The sequence below is a fragment of the Arvicanthis niloticus genome, chromosome 3 (assembly GCF_011762505.2).
Source record: "Arvicanthis niloticus isolate mArvNil1 chromosome 3, mArvNil1.pat.X, whole genome shotgun sequence".
NCBI lineage: Eukaryota > Metazoa > Chordata > Mammalia > Rodentia > Muridae > Arvicanthis > Arvicanthis niloticus.
The window spans coordinates 64,569,221-64,588,378 of NC_047660.1; the positions used below are offsets into that span (position 1 = coordinate 64,569,221).

The following is a 19,158-nucleotide window of genomic DNA, read 5'->3' on the forward strand; positions in this document are numbered from 1 at the left end:
ACGTCGTCATACATCTTCAAAGAGGTGGACAAGACGTTCTGTCTGAAGTCTGGTAGAAAAACAGTCACACAAAAGTCAAGATGGAGCTGGGGGTGACAGAGAGAGGCACAGTGGTTAGGAGCACTTGGTCCTCTTGCCAATGCTCTGGGTTCTGTTCTCAGCACTCCCACGGAACTAAAGTTCCACGTTGGCTCCACTAACTGCCTTGCTATAAATAAATCTTAAAAACAAAAATTAAGAATAAATAAGTAAAAAGTTAGAATTGAGCATAATAATACATTTGGGCAATCTCTGCCCTGGATTTCAGTAGAGGGGAGAAGGGAGGAACCTGAGTTCAGGTGAAACCCATCTCAAAAAAAAAAGTCAGGGTAATATATAATAAGTCCTGCTAAAAAGATGTCAAAGAGGGCTAGAGAGATAGCTCAGTGGTTAGTTAAGAGGACCTGCTGTGTTCAGTCCTCAGCACCCATATGGTAACTGACAACTATCAACAACAATTCCAAGTCCAAGGGATCTGATCCCCTCTTCTGACCTCCACAGGCACTGGGCATGCACGTGTGCACATATATGCATGAAAGCAAAATACAGACAAAAAGTACATCTTCAAAAAGCTGTTTTTAAAGATGGGAAAGAATTGCTGCTGGAGCCGGGTGGTGGTGGCGTACGCCTTTGATCCCAGCACTTGGGAGGCAGAGGCAGGCGGATTTCTGAGTTCGAGGCCAGCCTGGTCTACAGAGTGAGTTCCAGGACAGCCAGGGCTACACAGAGAAACCCTGTCTCGAAAAAGGAAAAAAAAAAAAAAAAAAAGAATTGCTGCTGGAAAACAGACTCTCTGTCTGGTGGCTAACGGGCAGATAACCTGGATCCTGTGCACAGTGGGGAGCAAGGGAGCTCTTGCAGGCATTTCCTGCATCTGTGCAGGGCTGACAGTAAGTTCTAAACGAATACACTTGAGCTAGCTGTCACTTCCTATGGTAGGCTATGTCAGACCTGGGAGGGCGTGCAGTGGATGAGAAATGCAGTGGAGGAAGACACAACAACTTCTTATGCTAATGTGGGGCAAGTTCCACCCACTCCCACCCCACCCCTGACTCTCACACCTGATGTGAAAGTTAAGAACACCCCCTACTCCATCAGCGTCATGCATCTCTCAGCATGGTCACCAGGAGGCAGCAAAGAATAAGAGTGGGGACAGAGAAGGGCCAGGAATCTGGAGCGCCAGGCCAACTGGATTCATCAAGTGCTATTTATTGAGAGTTCTTTTGGTTTTGTTTTGTTTTGCTTTGTTTTGTTTTCAGGAGAAAAGGTCTTCAGACCCCTAGAGAAAGCTGTATTTGTCTTAGAGAAAGAACAAAAGTGTTAGTATTCTGTCTAAACTCCACCTCCACAGTTGCCTGGCAACAGCTAGGTAGACCTGGCCTACTATGAAAGGGGCTGCTTACCCCCTCCTCTCTCAATCTCTTGCCTCTAGCTTCTCTGTCCCCTCCCCATTCCCTGCCCCCTCTCTCCATGTGGTCATGGCAGGCCTCTACTCCTCTACTTCTCTGCTTCTCTCTTCTTCCTCTCTCCTCTCTCTTCTTCCATCTTCTTCTCCTCCCCCCCCCCCCCCCACCTTTGCCCTATCTCCTGAATAACCCCCCCCCCCCACCGTTTGGTTTGGTGTGGTCTATTCTAAGCTGCGCACCGACGTCTAACAAAGAGTCCCCTTCAAACTTATACACTTGTTGATAATCACGGCTTTGCCCCAGCTTTGCCCCAGTCTATGCGCTATGTCTATACGCTATGTACTCTTTTCTTGACTTAGCAGTTCTCACAAGGTGGGCACTACTCTTTTTCTTTTCCAAAAATTTATTTTATTATTTTTAATTATGTATATGTGTGTCTATGTGGGGGTATGTACACGTGAGTGCCAATGGAGGTCTGAAACATTGAACTCCCAAGAGCTGGAGTTAGAGGTGTTTAGGAGCCGCCTGCCTGGCACGGGTTTTGGGAACCAAGAGTTCTCTGAAAGCACAGCGCATGCGTGCTCTTGGCTGCTGCGTTACAGATACTCACTTGCTCCTCACAGAACAATCATCCGGAAAAGGCTATGGCACTTGGTCAAGATGACAGGAATAGAAATCGGGAGTGTCTCAGGCTCCAGAGTGGGGAGTTTCCCTTGTCACAGTTGTCACATGTAAAAATATGTTTGTCTTCAAGAGAAGCCAAACTCAAGAGAAGCTGGTCCTGAGCTGACTGTGGTGGTGCACACGTTTGACCCCAGGACCCCAGTACTCAGGGGACAGAGGCAAATAGATCCCTGTGAGCTCCAGGGTAGCCTGGTTTGCATAGAGAGTTTCAGACCAGCCAAGACTACAGAGTGAGATACTGTTTCAATAAATAAATAAATAAATAAATAAATAAATAAATAAATAAAAGAATAAACTCTACCGGGTGTGTTGGCATATACTTTTAGGCCTAGCACTTAGGAGGCAGACGCAGGTAGATCTCTTTGAGTACATGGCCAGCCTAGTCTACAAAGCAAGTTCCAGGACAGCTAGGGCTGTTACACAAAGAAACCCTGCCTCCACAAACAAGCAAAAGATAAACTCTAGTCTTTACCTGTCATTCACTAGATATACCGTTTTAACATATGTAACTTTATCCCCTGCCTTCAAAGTAAAATCGGAGCAGACATGACAGTGCAAGGCTACATGTAATCTCAGCACATAGGAAGCAAAAGCAAGAGGGTCACTAGTTAAAGGCCTGAGCTACACAATGAGAGAAAAGAAGTTACAATAATTGGTATTAATTCCCACACTGAAGACCTGACAGGAAGTAGGCTTCAAGGAGTTTGGAAGAGCAGGAAGAGCCTGAGCCAGTAAATACTGAGGGAAAGGTAGTCTTGTCAGGATCTAAGAGGTTTCCTGAGACTGTTCCCTCCCACCTCTGAGGGGTGTGGAATTTGGGCTGGAGATGTTAAGAAAGGCTTCCCAGACTAAGGTGGGAACTTCCCACAGGAAAGGTGGGAGTTGGTGGGGGCAGGAGAGAGAATGGTGGCCAATCAGAGAAGAGAGTTCAGAAAAGCACAGTAGGGGGGCAAGAAAACAGAGTCTCCAGGGCTTCTCAAAAGAACATCGTTGAACTTCTGTTAGGTCCATCTGAGAATTTATCTTCTCTCTCCTGCGACCCAGTTAGGCCAACTCTGCAAAGCTTTATAGGCTTATCCCACAACCCCCCCAAAGGAGATAGCAGCCAACCTACATGTCTGTTGTGCACTTGCTGACAGGACTGCACAGGGGCAGAACATTCCTTAAAAGTCTCACAGCTTAGTTAGAGGCTGACCCAGAACAGTGCAGGCCTGTTTGCTCACCACCCAGAAGATAGCAGGCATCCTCGAACAGCATCAGCAAAACCAACAAAACCAAAAACTACCACTGCCCCCTCACATTCCTCATCCATTATATGCCAACACTTTTTTGTTCTTTTATTTGGGGGGGGGGGGGGTCCCAAGGCTTCCTACTGAGAAAGGCAGGGGACTGGGAATGTGGCGGAACCCCTTTCTTGAAAAATAAACTGAAGGCTCAGAATGACATTCCTTGTCTCCAGCACCCACCTGGGGCTCCCTAGAGGAGATGGCTTCAAACCCTGTGGTTCATATCCGGACCTCCTAGTGGGAAACTGTAGATTCAATCAACAACTTTGAAATCTTCTAAGAACTAGGAGAGTGGTACAGAGGGTGTGGAGAAAGGAGAGGAGAGGCGAGGCGAGGCGAGGCGAGGCGAGGCGAGAGGGGGAAGGGAGGAGAGGGGAGAGGGGAGAGGGGGAGAGGGGGAGAGGGGGAGAGGGGGAGAGGGGAGAGGGGAGAGGGGAGAGGGGAGAGGGGGGAGGGGGGAGAGGGGAGGAGAGGGGAGAGGGGAGGAGAGGGGAGAGAGAGAAGAGAGAGAGAGGGGAAATGAGTGAGCTTGCCACAGCAGACTGGACCCAGGAAGGCTGAGGAGACATTGAAGATGTGGCGGCTACTCCTCCTTGGGGTGGCCACAAGCAGATGTCTGCACGAGGAGACCCAGAAGTCTGTGCGCCTTCTTAGGCCTCCTTTCTCCCAAATGCCCGCACACTTCCGATCCTCAATCCTTCCTCTCCCTGGCTCCTATGAGCCGCAACCCCTTAGAATCCAAACCTACTATACAAGAGATCCTGTACCCAGCGAGGCTTGGGATCCTGAGGGGGAAGCCCGAGCCCTGGCTGCAGTGACGGAGACTACTCGAAGGATTCAGGGCATCCTAGCAGGTAAGTGAGGAGATCGGAAGTATCAGGAAGGGCTGAGGGGCAGAGGGGTCTAAAGAGTCAAGCAAAGGACTTGAACTCAGAGGATGAGGTGAAGAACCTACCGCCTCTTATCTTAAGTTCTCCCAGTACAAGGACCTCTGCTTCTAAGTCGAGACCCTGAACAATACTGCCATGCCGTCTGGGGAGACCCAGATACCCCAAACTACCACAGGTGAGTTTGTCACTGTTAATTGTTTGGTTTTGGATCCTGGACAAGGGGTTGAGATACATATTTTACATACCAAAGCAGACTTGGCTTCCAGGTTCTCCCAGCATCCCTCATTCCCTCCCTGGCACACCCTGCCCTCAACCCTGAACTTTCCACCACAAGGGCTGAGCTGCCTTTCCCTGAGAGGTTCCCCCTATATAATCCAGACATTTTGCTCGCTCGCGCTCTCTCTCTCCCCCCCCCCCCCATTCCTTCCCCAAGGTATCAGCCATATGATGGGCATAGTGTAAAACAGAGTTTATTTAAGGTATGGAAAGGGGAGTTGAGAAGGGAGTAGAGACAGAGAGTGGGGAAGGGGAAGGGGAGAGAGGGAGAAAGGGGTCTGGGAGAGAAGAGAGAGAAGGGACAGAGAGGTGGAGAGGCCAAACAGCCCCTTTTATAGCAAGGCCGGACCTACCTGGCTGTTGCCAGGTAACTGTTGGGAGGCACCTAGAAGGAATTCCAACAATTAATGTCCTCTTCAAAGATACCTATGTCTCCAGCTCACTTCTTTAACGTTTTGACAGGTGCAGCCTCCTGAACCCAGGGTACAAAGGAGAGAGTTGCCTTGGGGCAAAGGTGAGATTACCTCTCCAGTCTCAGGGATCTGAAGGGCTCTAACCTACTTAGACCTCCCCAGTACCTCAACACATAAAAGGAAGACTCTCAGATGTGTGGAACTGTCCTCCTGTCCTGCTCTTGGAGCAATACACTCTATAGTCCTTTCCAGCCATGCTCCTCAGAATACAGTAAGGCAGAGATCTGGGGGGAGGCTAGAGGCATAACTCTGCATTTCGAGTTTTTTAAACTCAGGTTTGAACCTTGCACTTGCTATGAAGGGCTCTGAGTTATAACTACTCAGCTAGAAATTCGAGTCCAATTGGCTACCTGGATGGTACTGAGGAAGATATCTCCTTCCTCTTAGTATTCTAGTTTCTATCCATCAGCTAAGCTTATACTAGATTTCATTTCCCGACAGATGCCTGATGCCCACCTGCGTGGTTATTCCTTGTGGCCAGAGCATGGTCTGCCCCATCTAATCCAACCAGATGGCCCGGGAGTCCAAAACACTGATTTTCTCCTGTATGTACGGGTTGCCCACACTTCCAAGTGTCACAAGGAGGTGAGGTTCAAAGCCGATCTTTTCCTGTTCCATCGCTCTGAATGTTAAGCTTTGTTAAGGAGGGATATGGAAACAGCAGTTTGACTGAATTGCACTTCTTGGGGGCAGTTTGGAGTATGCTGATAAAGCTTGATTTGTGTGGTGGCTAAGAATCTTACAGGCTACCCATGAGTGCTACCTCTGTGAACTGTACAGAGCCCCGGCTTCCTTTTTTTTCCCCCAGGAAGATTCCATCTACCTGTTTTATCTCACTTTCTTTTCTGCTATATCTTCTGGTCTGTTTGCAGCCCTCTGTCATAGCCTATGCTGCCTGCTGCCAGCTGGATTCAGAAGACAGGCCCCTCGCGGGTACCATTGTCTACTGTGCCCAACATCTCAGCAGCCCGAGACTCAGCCATGATGATATTGTCATGGTGACTGCTGCATGCTAAATGGGGGATGGGGTCAGGGGTGGCGGGCTCCCATGAAGTCAGAACCTACTGAGGATGGAGCAGGTGTCTTCAGCTCTATGACGAACTGGTTATGTGGAATGGCTCTAGAGTTCTGCTACAGAGCCAGGCTCTCACTCAGCAGCCATTTTTCTTAGGCTACACTACATGAACTGCTGCACGCCCTGGGTTTTTCTGGACAGCTCTTCAAGATGTGGCGAGATTGTCCCTCAGGACTCAGAGGTAAATGGAAGGAATGAGGGAATGGCCATCCTATGATATCAGCCAGAGGGAGTTCATGACCATCTGGTTCCATTTTATCCTTCCTATGTTCTCCTCTCCTCATGTTGCCTTCTTCCCTTTTTGAAGCCAGCTAGAGAGAACTGTTCCACGAGGAAACATGTGACTAGACGAGATGAACAGGGACAACTGCTTCTCACCACTCCAGCTGTCAGCCGCAGCCTAGCCAAACACTTGGGGGTGCCCGGGACTTCGCTGGGAGTTCCTTTGGAAGAAGAGGTGAAAGAGAATAACACCTTGGGATGATGGGAGAAAGAGGAGTAGCCCAATAGCAACCAGCCATTTGCTACCTCATCCACCAGGGCTCTTTGTCTTCACACTGGGAGTCCAGATTACTCCAGGGCTCTATAATGACCGCTACCTTCAATGGTGCCCAGCACACTCGACTTGACCCAATAACCCTTGCTGCCTTCGAAGATTCAGGCTGGTATCAGGTCAACCACAGTGCCGCAGAACAACTTTTGTGGGGCCAGGGTAAGGGATAAAAAAGAGCTGCAAGCCACTTGGAACTCAAGTCAGCTTTGTAGGAAGTGAGATAGTCTGTGTTATTTGCTAAGGTGTAATTCAAACTGTGAGCAGAGCTGGTACAGAGGGATCTCTGCACTTTTGTCTTTTTGTTTTTGAGGCTCTGCTGTCCTGGAACTCACTTTGTAGACCAGGCTGGTCTGAAACTCACAGAGCTCCTCCTGGCTCTTACTCCCAAGTGCTAAGATTCTCTGCCCAGCCTGAGCTTTTATCTCTGTGTATCTCTTGTCTTATTGTAAAAGCAGGCTCTGGCCCAAACTTTGGCCTAGTGAGCACGTGCAGGAATGGATCCTCAGACTTCTTCTGCACTGGCAGGTGTGTGCTGAGTGGGCAGGAGACAATACAACTGTCAGTGAACCGAGTGTCATCTCTCTATTATTCCTTCCACACAGTGGGCTGGGCTGTCACTACCTGCACCTGGACAAGGGAAGCTGTTCCTCAGACCCAACGCTAGAAGGCTGCCACATGTACAAACCCTTAGCCAATGGGGTGAGTGCACCACAGAAGAGACTGAGCAGGCCCAGGAGGTGTCAACCTCTATGGCTATCACACTGTTCTATCCTTTTCCCTGAACCAGAGTGAATGCTGGAAGGAGGAGAATGGACGCCACACCAGGGCGGAGAACCCCCACGGGGAGATCTACCATATGCACAGCCGTTGTTTCCTTGCCAACCTTACCTCCCAAGTACTCTCCAAAGACACCACCAGCCAGCCCTTAACAACTCCACATCCCACAGGCTGTTGCTATTTACATCAGTGCACCCACAAGGGAGCCTACGAGGTGCAAGTGGAGGGATCACCGTGGATTCCCTGCCTTCCGGGAAAGGCTATTCAGGTGAGAATTTTATGAGTAGTCTAGAGCACACAGGCAGAAAAGTTGGCAATTGCTGTTTAGCTTCTTTAGTCTTACTCTGTAGTCCAGGCTGGCCCAGAATTAGCTATATAGCCCAGGTTAACTTCAAACTTGTGACAATCCTCCTTCCTTAGCCTCTCATACTGGGATTACAGACACAAACCACCAAGCCTAATGTACAGCTTTCTTTTTGAAATGTCTTATTTTTATCCTATTTATGCATTTATTCAGCAGTACCGGGGATTCACTGAGCTGCACCCTGAGCCCCTGGCCAGCCTGTCTTCTTTTTCTCAGTATCTCCTTAGCCCGTGACTGATCAAGCACATGCCATTTTCCTTAGACAGTAGCCCTGAGCAAGTAACTGAAGCTATTCCCTTGCAGATACCTGGGTACTATGGTCTTCTCTACTGTCCCCAAGGCCGGTTGTGTCTGAGTGATAAAGGCGCCAGTGTTGCCACTTCTCAACCAATGAGCTTTACAACCCAAGCCCTGCTATTCCAGCTGTCTCTAAGATTAACGGGAACCCGAGGCTACTCTCTGGGGAAAGGACAGAGAGAGGAGCTTGCCGAAGTAGTGCTGCAGGCTCTGGTGACAAGAGCTGGCACTAGCAGGTAAGGAACAGTCCCACCTACTTAGACAGCGGACCAGAGTACTCAAGTGCTTTCTCTCACACCTTCCTCTGCACTCTGTTCATCCGACTCTGGAAACTACACTTACCTCTTTAGATGATCTCTCTCAAGCACTTCTCCATTATGAGATGCCAATGTCTGCTCAGGTGTTATTTCCACAGCCCATCCATCACCACAAGCTTGGTATTCACTGTGAGAATGTGGAAGTCTCCTGGTTGCCGAGGGCCTTCCACTGCTATGCTACATACAACCCTGACCCTGATTCTTCAGAAGAAACCCCTCCAAGTACACCATGGAGAAGCCATCTTTACCACAGAATACAGCAAGTAAGATGGCATACCAAATAGTAAATTTTGTCATTTGAATTCCTGCTGTGCAAACAACTGAAATCATATTTGGGAGGCATGCATTTGTGTATACCTTATTCTAGACAAGATGATGTGTGTCAGTAAACAGAACCCAACATCACCTTAGGTCCATTGAACAGTAATAGGGCCCCATCTCTTCCCATTACCTGGCCCTCACTACCATGAGGTCTTTCAGTACCTGAAGCTGCTGGAGACTTAGATCTTAGTCCTATCCCTACATTTTGAGTTTTACCTTCCCTTTCACTGATCTGTCTGCTCTAGTGCTTGATTCAAACAGGTCTCAGTTCCATAATGCCGAACACTACTACAGGACAAACAGCACCTTCTATGTTCCTAGGCTGCGCACGTCCTTGGACCACAACCCCTCTTTGACTGAGCTACTTCTGTCCACTGGATTCTGCCTACTATTGCTAATTCTGGTGGGTGCATTGGGAACTTTGGCATATCAGAAACGAGCTACGCTCCAAGTGGCGCCATCTACTACTTAACCATCACAAGAGCTACATTGGCACAAGAGATCAGATTAAAATAAAGCAGGTGTGATGCCACTCAGAATGTTACTGCCAGATGCCAGACAGCAAGATGGCTTACTGGGTAAAGTCCTTTACCTGAGTTGATTCTTAAGGAGCCACAATGTGGAAAAAACCAGCTCCGCAAGATGTCCTCACTTGTCCACGTGCACTGTGGTCATGAGTACTCATACACAGATGTACATGTTCAGAGCTGCTCTTATAGAAAGCCAAGCACCAACACTGGGTGGCTCACAACCTTCCATAACTGTTGTTCCAGGGGATCCGACATCCTATTCTGACCTCTGTGGGCACTAGCATGCACATGGTATATACACATAACATGCAGTCCCTCACACATACATGTAAATATAAATAAAAATACTTCTGGATGGGAAAACCTACTTATTTTAAACCCTGTTCTACTTTCTTCAGAATTCGTCTTTGCTAGGTTATCAACTCTATAATAGCTTTGCCATGTATAAAATGTGGAGTCTCATGGTGAAGATCCAGTCTTTATTTTGATACCCTCTCCCCCAAATCAATAGTTTAATTTGTGAAGATGGCAGCAGACCAACAGCAGAGCAGGAACATTTGCCACTAGCCCCAAGGCCGCCGCCTATGCTTTAGAAAAGGCTGTTCTTATTTAACACTTTCCTGATTTTCATTGCTGCTTGGAGTCAAACAATGTGAATAATCAGTAATTATTTCTTTCTCTCAATTTTCCTTAATTTTATTACATCATCGCTGGGAAATTCAGCAATTGGGAAATCACATAATTATGCTCGCTTTGGGTAAATGTGGCAAAACCAGTCACATCTGGGTCAGCTGTAGACTTTGAGTTACAAGATACTGGTTCCTTTTAGTTATAGTAACAAAAGCAGTCATTAAATTGAGATTTAGACATCTCCTATAAATAATCAGAGATGCTAAAAGAGAGTCCAGGTGACATACTGCTAGGGCAAAAACAGTGCTAGCACGCAACAGGAAGTTCATGCAAAAAAATTTTTTTTAAAGGCAAGGTCTCACTTTGTAGTGCTGGCTGGCCTGGAATTTGCTATGTAGACCAGGCTGCCTCCTGAGTGCTGGAATAAAAGGACCACTACTACCCTGGCAGTTCAGGTGAATCTTTAAGTGACACACTTGCACTGAATCATTACTACAGTCATGGCCTTGGCTTGATCACATGTCATTCTCTTCTTGATCTGAATGCCTGTCAGTCCTTACCAGCAGTAGCAGCCACTGCTTGGTAAAACTTTGCCACAAAATCTGGCTCACTGACCTCCAGCTGCCTGACAAATTCATTGCGCTCCTGCTCAGCCCAACCTCGAAACCACTGATCCCAAAGACGTAGCTGACACTCAAAGATACAAGGTGGTCGATTTGCCGCAGATACACTGAGCTGTTCCAGACCATCCAGCAGTGGCTGTAGCTTTCCCGGCACTGCCTTAGCTACCAGATCTTGTAGAAAACGTTCCCGCTGGGGACCTGACCAACTGGCAAACCAGTGAAGAATACACTTCATCTCCTGGGAAGTGATGTAAGACATTGGAGGAGGGGAAGAGCTGGCAATGTCATCAGGCACTGAAGGTAACACAGAAGGGAAGCAGGGTGGCACTGATGTGGAAGACGATTCCAATGACATCCTGAAACAAACAAAGCTCTGTTAATACGCTCTCTGGCAGAGCACAACCAAACATAACCTCAGAAGCAATGAACCCTACTGCACCCAATCAGCATCCACCAATTCAATCTATAGGAAAACAGCAGGACCCTTTCTTATGGTAGGACTTCACTATATATGTGTAGCCCCAGACTGGCTGAGAATTTGGTCCTCCTGCTTCAGCTTCTTGAATATTGGGGTTACAAATGCATTTAGCCATAACCACACGTAAGAAGATCCTTTATTTTTATTTCTATACAATATTACCTCAGGGAAGCTACCCAAGAATAATTTCACTTGGTATTTGCCAGCCTTATTTCCTTTCCAACACTACTGACCTAAGTCAGGTGTGGTAGCTCAGATCTATAACCCCAGCATGTAGAAAGCTAAGATGAGGGAGGGACTGCCAAGAATTAAAGGCCAGCTTCAACTACACAAGTACAAAGTAAGTTCCAGGCCAGTCTAACCTACAGGCCCTATCTCAAAACAACAAAAGAACAAAAATACAAGCCAGGCACATATGGCAGACCTGATGGAGCGTGTAAGTATAGGGTTAGAAGATCCGCCTCAGTCCCATTCTTGTTCAAGGTCAGTCTGAGACTCTGGGTCAAAAAACCAAACAAAACCCCTACCTGACCACTGCTCCTTCCTGTCTTTGTTCCAGCACATTAACTTTTATTTGCATTTATTTGATGCTAAATTTATTCACATGCTGGAAGTTTTTGTTGCATCAGTCTCTTCTGGGATGTCTTTTCTTCTTTGTAGCCTCCTTTTCTGGCTTAGGAACAGCTCCTTTTCAGTGAGGATCATTTCAATGTGGCAGACAAGCTTACATGAGTTTAACTGACTCTATTTGAGTGTTTTGCTTTAGCTATTGTCAGTGACCACAGAATCTATATCAAAACCTGTAAGTTCAGCATTTTCAACCATGTGTATCAAAACTCCAGCACTCTTCTGGGGCTACCAACCACATCTAGACCTACTGCTTATTGTCGGCACACTTACCAACTCTGTTGTACTGCCTACAAATCACACACTGCTTCTTTAAAGGGACACCTTTTAGATACTGGGTGGCTCTTTAGGTACACACAGCCTTGATGGCCTTGGCAATGTCATAGGTGACAGACACCCAAATGTTAAATGATCTGGGAGCAGAGGTTTCTGCATCAAGAGAAGACTAACCATTTTCACAGGTTACATGAGTCTTAGTGAAAAATCTCACAGGCCCCAAATTCAAGATCCTCCTGCCACAGCCTTGAAATGTTGGTGTTATAGATTACAGGCATACCACTTACCCATAGCCTCTCTCCCCACATTCCTTCTGATTGTATAGTCAGTCTCCTATACCTCCTGTACCCTAGGCTATACTAGTTTCATGAACTACGAAATGCCACCATACCATTTCTGTGATGCTGGAGCCAGAACCTAGGGCTTCTGACACGCTAGACAAGCACTCTACCAATTGAACTATATCCCCCACCTATTTCTTATAAATGATCTTAAAAGCAACCAATTGAGGGGCTAGGAAGACCATTGTTCAGCATTTAAATTCACTTTCTGCTCTCTAGAGCACTCACATCAAATGACTTGAAAGCACTTGTAGCTTCAGCTCCTGAGCTGAACTATGAACTCCTTGAGACAAGCACATACCCATAAACAGACACACATATACACAAAATAATAAAACAAGCCAGATGGTGGTAGACCATGCCCTTAATATCAGCACTCGGGAGGCACCCATAGGCAGATCTCTAGTTCGTAGCCAGCCTGTTCTACAGAAGTTTAGAATAGACAGGGCTACACAGAGAAACCCTGTCTTGAAAAACCAAACCAATAATAAGGAAAAACAAGCAATTGAGGCCAGCCTGGGTAACACAGTAAGAACTGATCACAAACCTCAACAGAAAACACATTCCTTGCTTGTTCTATCTCTCTAAAATTAAAGTGTACAGTTTTTTAAACTTTGGTACAAGCAACTGGTCCCAACCAAAATGCTAATTGTTCCACACACTGTGTGTGTGTGTGTGTGTGTGTGTGTGTGTGTGTGTGTGTGTGACATGATGCAAGAGCTTTCTGTGTAATGTGTGCACAGCCTCTGAAATCTGTCAAAAAATTTTTATGTTCTATGACCCCCTTATTAAATTCTGTATCACATCATACTATCAAGGTTCTGAAAAAAGTGCCTTTGCTTTCTTGACTTAGGTAGCCTAAAAAGTGTGATATTGATGCACATGGGTCTCTGAACAGTTTTCCTTAATGGTTTATACCACAAGTGTCACTGATTTTGCATTATGGATGCAAGTGTAAACCAACTTATCCCAAAATGCTTTAGTCCTACAGTTTGTATCTCCAACAACGAAAACCTTCAACTCTCTATGACCTTTCTGTTCCTACATCGCCAAGTTGGAAGATTTGTATTGACAAAGAAAAGAATCTCTAAACGTCCGTTCTAAGTCCCGGTTCAGGGTGACTGCCAGTTTCAAAGTGGCCCTACAGGGAGAAGTTTCTCCTAAAACTTCTCTTTTTCAGAGAAAGGGAATTTTTAACTCAGGGTCTTGCTACATGGTTTCCATGGTAAACTTAAGTTCAATATCATTAATAAATTCACTGTCTGTGATCAAAGACACGATGCTACTTTTTCCCACGTTTGGAAGCCGCAGATCTCTTATTCCTTAGCCCCACAGGACAAAGCATTCCTTAGACCGAGTGGCTGGGATATAGACCACAGAGACTTCGCCAGGAAGGAGGAGGGTTCCCCAAAAGAAAACCTGCAGACACCAAGTCTTATCTGGCCTAGGAGAAATTTCTTTGCTCTTACCTCCCCTTTTTCCCTCGGAGGGCGCCCAGAAATCACAAGAATCCTTCAGATCCTGCTCCAACTCCCCGAGTCTCTTCCATGTTTCCTGAAAACCGTAAGCAGAGCCAACCCCAGTAACCCACGCACTTCCGGCCCGGGACCAGCCCCAACTACCCAAGTGCCCCAGCGCCTCAGCCCCCAAGTCCGGAGATAGCCGAATATCTCCGATTATGGGTATGCCAGATTCGAGGGCTTCCGAATAGATTCGAGTCAAAGCTTCGGCAAGACGAAAACAAACGACCCTGAAAGCAAAATGGGAGGGGCCAGCAGCTAGGCAGATGGAAAAAGCCGATTGGTACCGATGTGGAGACGGAAACGACCGAACAGTTCCGGAGGAACCCGGGGAATTCTGAGCGGTAATAGAGGGGTAGACTATGGCAGTGGGCGGGGCCAATTCGGTCCGTTCGAAGGGCGTTGGCGGAAATTACCGAAGATGCCCGAAGCCGTCGGGACGGACCCGAGTACCTCACGCAAGATGGCGGAGCTGGAGGAGGTGACTCTGGACGGGAAGCCTCTTCAGGCTCTGCGGGTGACCGACCTGAAGGCCGCACTGGAGCAGCGAGGCCTAGCCAAGAGCGGGCAGAAGAGTGCCCTGGTCAAGCGGCTCAAAGGGGTGAGAAGTCAGCGTTGCCGAGGTGTCGGAGGGGAGCGGACCCGGTAGAGACGAGTCTCCGCCGCGGCGCAGGCGCAGTGTCCGGGCTCGGCGCGAGCTCTCTCAGGCCGCCAGCGCGAGCCTGCAGATCCACGCGCACGGTGGTTGGTGTAGCTGGCGCTGGAATAGAGATAACGCCGGTTCCCGCCTTAACGGCAGCGGCGCGAGCCCAAAATGGGAGGGTGCGCGCTACTCTCCCGGAGTGTCTTAAGCTCCTTCCTTCTTCCCCCACCCCCTCCTTGTTTGTGTCTGTGTTTTCGGCGCATGCGCTGCAGAAGGAGTTAAATCCCTCTACAACCACCGGTGTGGCTGGCCTTAAGGGGGCGAGCAGGGCTGGGTCCGAGTTAGGGATACAGTTGGGCGGATGGGGTTGGTGTTTGTGTCTGCAATAGTACATTTGGGATAGGGTAAAAATGTCCGCTTGACTAAAATAAGACCTTAAATGAAGGGAAACCTTGATAGAAGGACTTGGTCAGAGACGGGTGTCTAATTTATAGGGAATCGAGAAGCAGTCTGGATAAGAATTTGGTGAATATTGGTGCGAGAGGTGAGACAAATTAGGCTGGGGATTTTGTATCGGTTTGAGTAGTGAGAATGAGATTGTCGTGAGGTATACATACTGTGTATCGGTTTGGTGTAAATGGAGGGAAGGAAGGGGAGATGGGCTAGTGTAAATTAGAGTTGATTAGAGTACGTGGCTCATAATACAATACAGATGGGGACTCGGTCAGTTCAGGGTTTGAGTTGACAGACCGTTGCTTATCCCGAAGCTGACAGTTTGTGGGTGGGTGTGGATTAGGTCAGACCACAGGTTACAAGGTCTGTGGTTAGTTTCTCTGTGAAATTTCTAATACATTTGATTTGTCTGGGTGTCACACTGCTGGAAATTGTGTAAGTTCACTTAAGTAGTTTTAGTTCTGAAAAAATCAAATAATAGTCAAATCCAAATTAACAGCCTTGTGTTGGTTTCATGTGATTTGAAACTTGTTTTGAGTACTTAGAGTATTTTTTGCCTGTATTACCAGATTTAGAAGTGGCTCCTAGTCAAAATTGTAGACAATAATAGGGATTCTGGTTCTGATTCTGTCACTTTTGCTGATTTTTGTGACATAGCCAGGTCACTGATTCTTTGTGTGCCTGTATTTTACATTTGGGAGCAGTAACCATGGCTACCTTTAAGAGATTTATGAAGATGAAAGAGAACAGTATTAATAAGGGCTTTCAGGCTAGGTGAAAGGAATATAGCATAAGTGTATATGTAAGTAATTTAGTGAAAAGGTTGTGGAGAGTAGAGACCTGGGTTGTTGTTGTTTTTTTGTTTTTTTGTTTTTTTTTTTTTTGTTTGTTTGTTTTTTTTGTTCCCCTTCCTGGTTTCTGATTTTTGCTCTTCTCTATGCCAGGCTCTAATGCTAGAAAATTTACAAAAACACTCAACACCCCATGCTGCATTCCAGCCAAATTCACAGGTAAGAAAAAGGTTTGTTTAGATAGAATGGGCTATTTGGAGAAAATAGTAAATGGGAATGCTTGGTGTTGTCTTCCATGTGCATCAGAAGCAGTATTTTCTTAAATTATTTTTATTGCAAGTGATCTCATACTAGACAGTTGCTGTCTTTTTTCTTTTTTAAGGTTTATTTTTATTTTATGTGTATGGGTGATTTGCCTCCCAATGAGTGCCCACAGAGGCTAGAAGAGGATGTCAAATCCTCTGGAACTGGAGTTACAAACAGCTGTGAGTCACCATATGGGTGCTGAATGGATCCTGGGTCCTCTATAAAAGCAGCCAGTGCTCTTAATCATTGAGCCATCTCTCCAGCCCTCAGACAGTTGAATTCTAATCAGCCTCAATTTTGCATAAAGACCTGGAATTTAAAAAAAGAAAGAGAAAAAGATAAAATATATATATTTCAATTTCAAAGGAGCTCTGGGTGAATTTTGAATTCTTGGAGTGGAGTCTATCAAAGTTATGACTCTGATTAAATGTGCCACAAGAATCTGAAGTCATTTGCCATGGGTTTAGGGGAAAGTTGTCTTTGAAAATAGATGTAACAAAAATTCTTTTCTCATCAAGAATTTTTTTGATACAGATTTATTTTAAAGAATTTGATACCTTATAAGTAACCCCTATTTCTAGGACGAATTGCTTGACTATCTATAGTTACTCTTAAACATCCTTAAAACTTTGATTACTTAGGACAAAGGTACTTAAACACTTGGAGGCCTTTGTTTCTTTACCTGTAGCAGGAAAAGTAGTTTGACTTAGTTTATTGTTTTATAACTACTCTGCAGGGGTATCTTAGGAAAAAAACTTTCTTGTAAGAGTTTCTGCATAAATGTTTTTGTTGTCATCTTTGTTGTTGTAGAGTTGAAACAGAGTATATTTATATAGCCATGATGGCTTAGCACTTACAGTATAAGCTATGCTGTCTTCAGACTCAGGGCAGTCTCCCTGCCTAGCGTCTCTAGTGCTGGTATAATGGGCTTGTGTTCTATCCCCCAGGTTTCTACAAATGTTTTATTTTGAAGACATCGCTGTATAGTTAAAATACAAGTTTCTAGACCATCATCCTGTAGGGCACTTTTCAGCTTTTAAACCCTTGATTTAATGTGTCACACACTTAAAAGAAAATGCATTGATGTGTAGGCCCAGGACACTGGAAAATATGCTTTCCTGTTCCCTTGCTAATACCTCATTAAACTCTAAGGCCCATCACCTAGTCAGCTTTGGGAGGTTATACAGCATTAAAAAGCTACCTAAGGGGCTGGAGAGATAGCTCAGTAGTCAAGGGTGCTTGTTGCTCAATGATTCAAACCAGAGCTCAAGAGCTCAGCACCTGTATAACAAACATCTTGTAACTCCAGTTCCAAGGGATTCAATGCCCCCTCCTGGTTTCCAAGAACATGGCTGAGCACACAAACACATGCATGCATTCACAGATACATGTACATACACACACAAATGAAGCTGAGATGATGACTCAGTAGTTAAGAATACATGTTGTTTTTATAGAGGTTGCTCTTTATAGAGGACCCAGGTTTCGTTTCCAGCAACCACATGGTGCCTCACAGACATCCATAACTCCAGTTCCAGGGGATCCTATATCCTCTTCTGCTCTAAGCACACACATATCCATGCAGTTAAAACATTCATAGCTGGGCGGTGGTGGCACATGCCTTTGATCCCAGCACTTGGGAGGCAGAGACAGGCGGATTTCTGAGTTCGAGGCCAGCCTGGTCTACAGAGTGAGTTCCAGGACAGCCAGGACTACACAGAGAAACCCTGTCTCAAAAAATCAACCCACCCCACCCCCAAAAACAAACAAACAAACAAACAAAAATTCATGCATGTAAAATAATAATCTTTAAAAGCCAATTTTAAAAACTACTTAAAATACTCATTTCACAATTATATTTTGGATTGTATTTTAAACTTTGAAGTTTTACTTGTATTAACAAAGGTTTTGCAGCAAAAACACTTGTGTTCTCATACTTACAATCCACATTTCATCTGTGGCCATTGGGTACTAAGAGACTTACTGTAAGTGAAATAAGTATTTCCTGTTAGAGATATGACAGAAAACATAGGAAGTATTGGATTGGCTTCATTTCTGAAGGTCTATAGGTATGTAAGGACTCAAGGAGGAGAGTTTGTGAACAGGAAGCTGAAGGACAAAGAATGATGTGTGCACCCTGCAGAAAGGGAGACAGGATTAACCCTGGGCTGGGTGCTGGCTGGCTGGCTTGCTTTTTAAAGATTTTTTTGGTTATTTTTCAAACAGAATCTCTGCATAGCTCTGACTGCCCTGGAATTCCTGCCTCTGCCTATCTAGTGCTAGGATTAAAGGCATGGGCCATAACATCTGTCATGCCAGAGGTTTCTTTTTACTCAAAAAACAAAATGGTTGATTGGTTGGTTGGTTTGGAGTCTTTGAGGTAGGAACAACGTGCAGCCCAGGCTGGACTCAAACTTATGACAGTTTTCTAGCCTCAGCCTCTCTGATGATGTGATTGCAGGCATAAGCCATATGCACACCCCTTTCTGTGGTTTATTTTGTTTATTTTTCTAATGGAAGTAGAGTTACAAGTTTCTCAAGTATTAATGTATATTCCTTTCCTTTGTCTCTTGATTTCATGTATTTAAATACTTTTTTATATTTATATTTTATGCATATAAATGTTATGCCTGCAATTGTGTATATGCAGTATGTTTATGCCTGGTCCTCTTGGGTCAGAAACGGGTATTGAATACCTGGAACTGTAGTTAACAAATGATTGTAAGCCACTGCATACTGGGACTCAAACCTAGGTCCTCTGTAAGAGTGAGTGGCCAGTGCTCTTAACCACTGAGCCATCTCACTATCCCTGCACTTGAACTTCTGAGATGTATGACAAAATATTTTCCTAGATTGGTGGAGCTTGATCTTTTGAAGAAACTAGTACTTTTTTTTTTCTCATATGTACTTACTTTATTTTTTTTTAATTTGTTTCAGATTTATTTATTGTTTGTATGAGTGTTTTACCTGCATGTATACATGTGCACTATGTCAGTGCCCGGTGCCCACAAGGGTCAGAAGAGAGTGTCAGACACCCTAGAACTGGAGTTACAGATGGTTGTGAGCTACTGTGTGGATTCTGGGAACTAAATCTGGGTCTTCTGCAAGGGCAAGAGTTGCTTCTATCTGCTGATTCATCCCTCTAGCATTTATCTGTTCTTGAGACAGGAACTCACTATGTA

The 19,158-nt window shown here is 45.7% G+C and overlaps 3 protein-coding genes across 11 annotated transcripts in view; 2 read left to right on the forward strand and 1 right to left on the reverse strand.

Moving 5' to 3' along the window:
• LOC117704998 (uncharacterized protein C14orf119 homolog) overlaps nt 1–14,338 on the reverse strand; it is a 33,916-nt gene extending 19,578 nt beyond the window's left edge. The window contains exons 1-3 of one of the 3 annotated variants that reach the window (XR_004606408.2): nt 14,200–14,338; nt 13,733–13,817; nt 5,511–10,897 (exon numbers count right to left, since the gene is read on the reverse strand). Coding sequence is in view for 2 of the 3 variants with exons in the window: in XM_076931017.1 (XP_076787132.1) it covers nt 10,468–10,896 (429 nt within the window). In the remaining variant the exon portion in view is untranslated. Of the gene's footprint in view, nt 1–5,510; nt 10,898–13,732; nt 13,894–14,199 lie in introns of those variants that run through there. The other 2 variants (XM_076931017.1, XM_034497936.3) reach the window with 2 other exon arrangements.
• Cirop (ciliated left-right organizer metallopeptidase) lies at nt 3,943–9,230 on the forward strand. The gene is made up of 14 exons (XM_034499171.2): nt 3,943–4,269; nt 4,387–4,480; nt 5,044–5,095; nt 5,496–5,639; nt 5,927–6,052; nt 6,226–6,310; nt 6,441–6,586; nt 6,670–6,841; nt 7,138–7,207; nt 7,285–7,381; nt 7,470–7,727; nt 8,127–8,356; nt 8,521–8,700; nt 9,080–9,230. The coding sequence occupies exons 1-14, from the start codon at nt 3,990–3,992 to the stop codon at nt 9,228–9,230; spliced, it is 2,085 nt and encodes a 694-aa protein (XP_034355062.1). The 5' UTR covers nt 3,943–3,989.
• Acin1 (apoptotic chromatin condensation inducer 1) overlaps nt 14,064–19,158 on the forward strand; it is a 45,116-nt gene continuing 40,021 nt past the window's right edge. For 5 of the 7 annotated variants that reach the window (XM_034497928.3, XM_034497930.3, XM_034497929.3 and 2 more), the window contains exons 1-2: nt 14,064–14,384; nt 15,824–15,889. In XM_034497928.3, coding sequence (XP_034353819.1) covers nt 14,073–14,384; nt 15,824–15,889 — 378 coding nt within the window. In that variant the 5' untranslated portion in view covers nt 14,064–14,072. Of the gene's footprint in view, nt 14,385–14,705; nt 14,971–15,823; nt 15,890–19,158 lie in introns of those variants that run through there. The other 2 variants (XM_076931016.1, XM_076931015.1) reach the window with 2 other exon arrangements.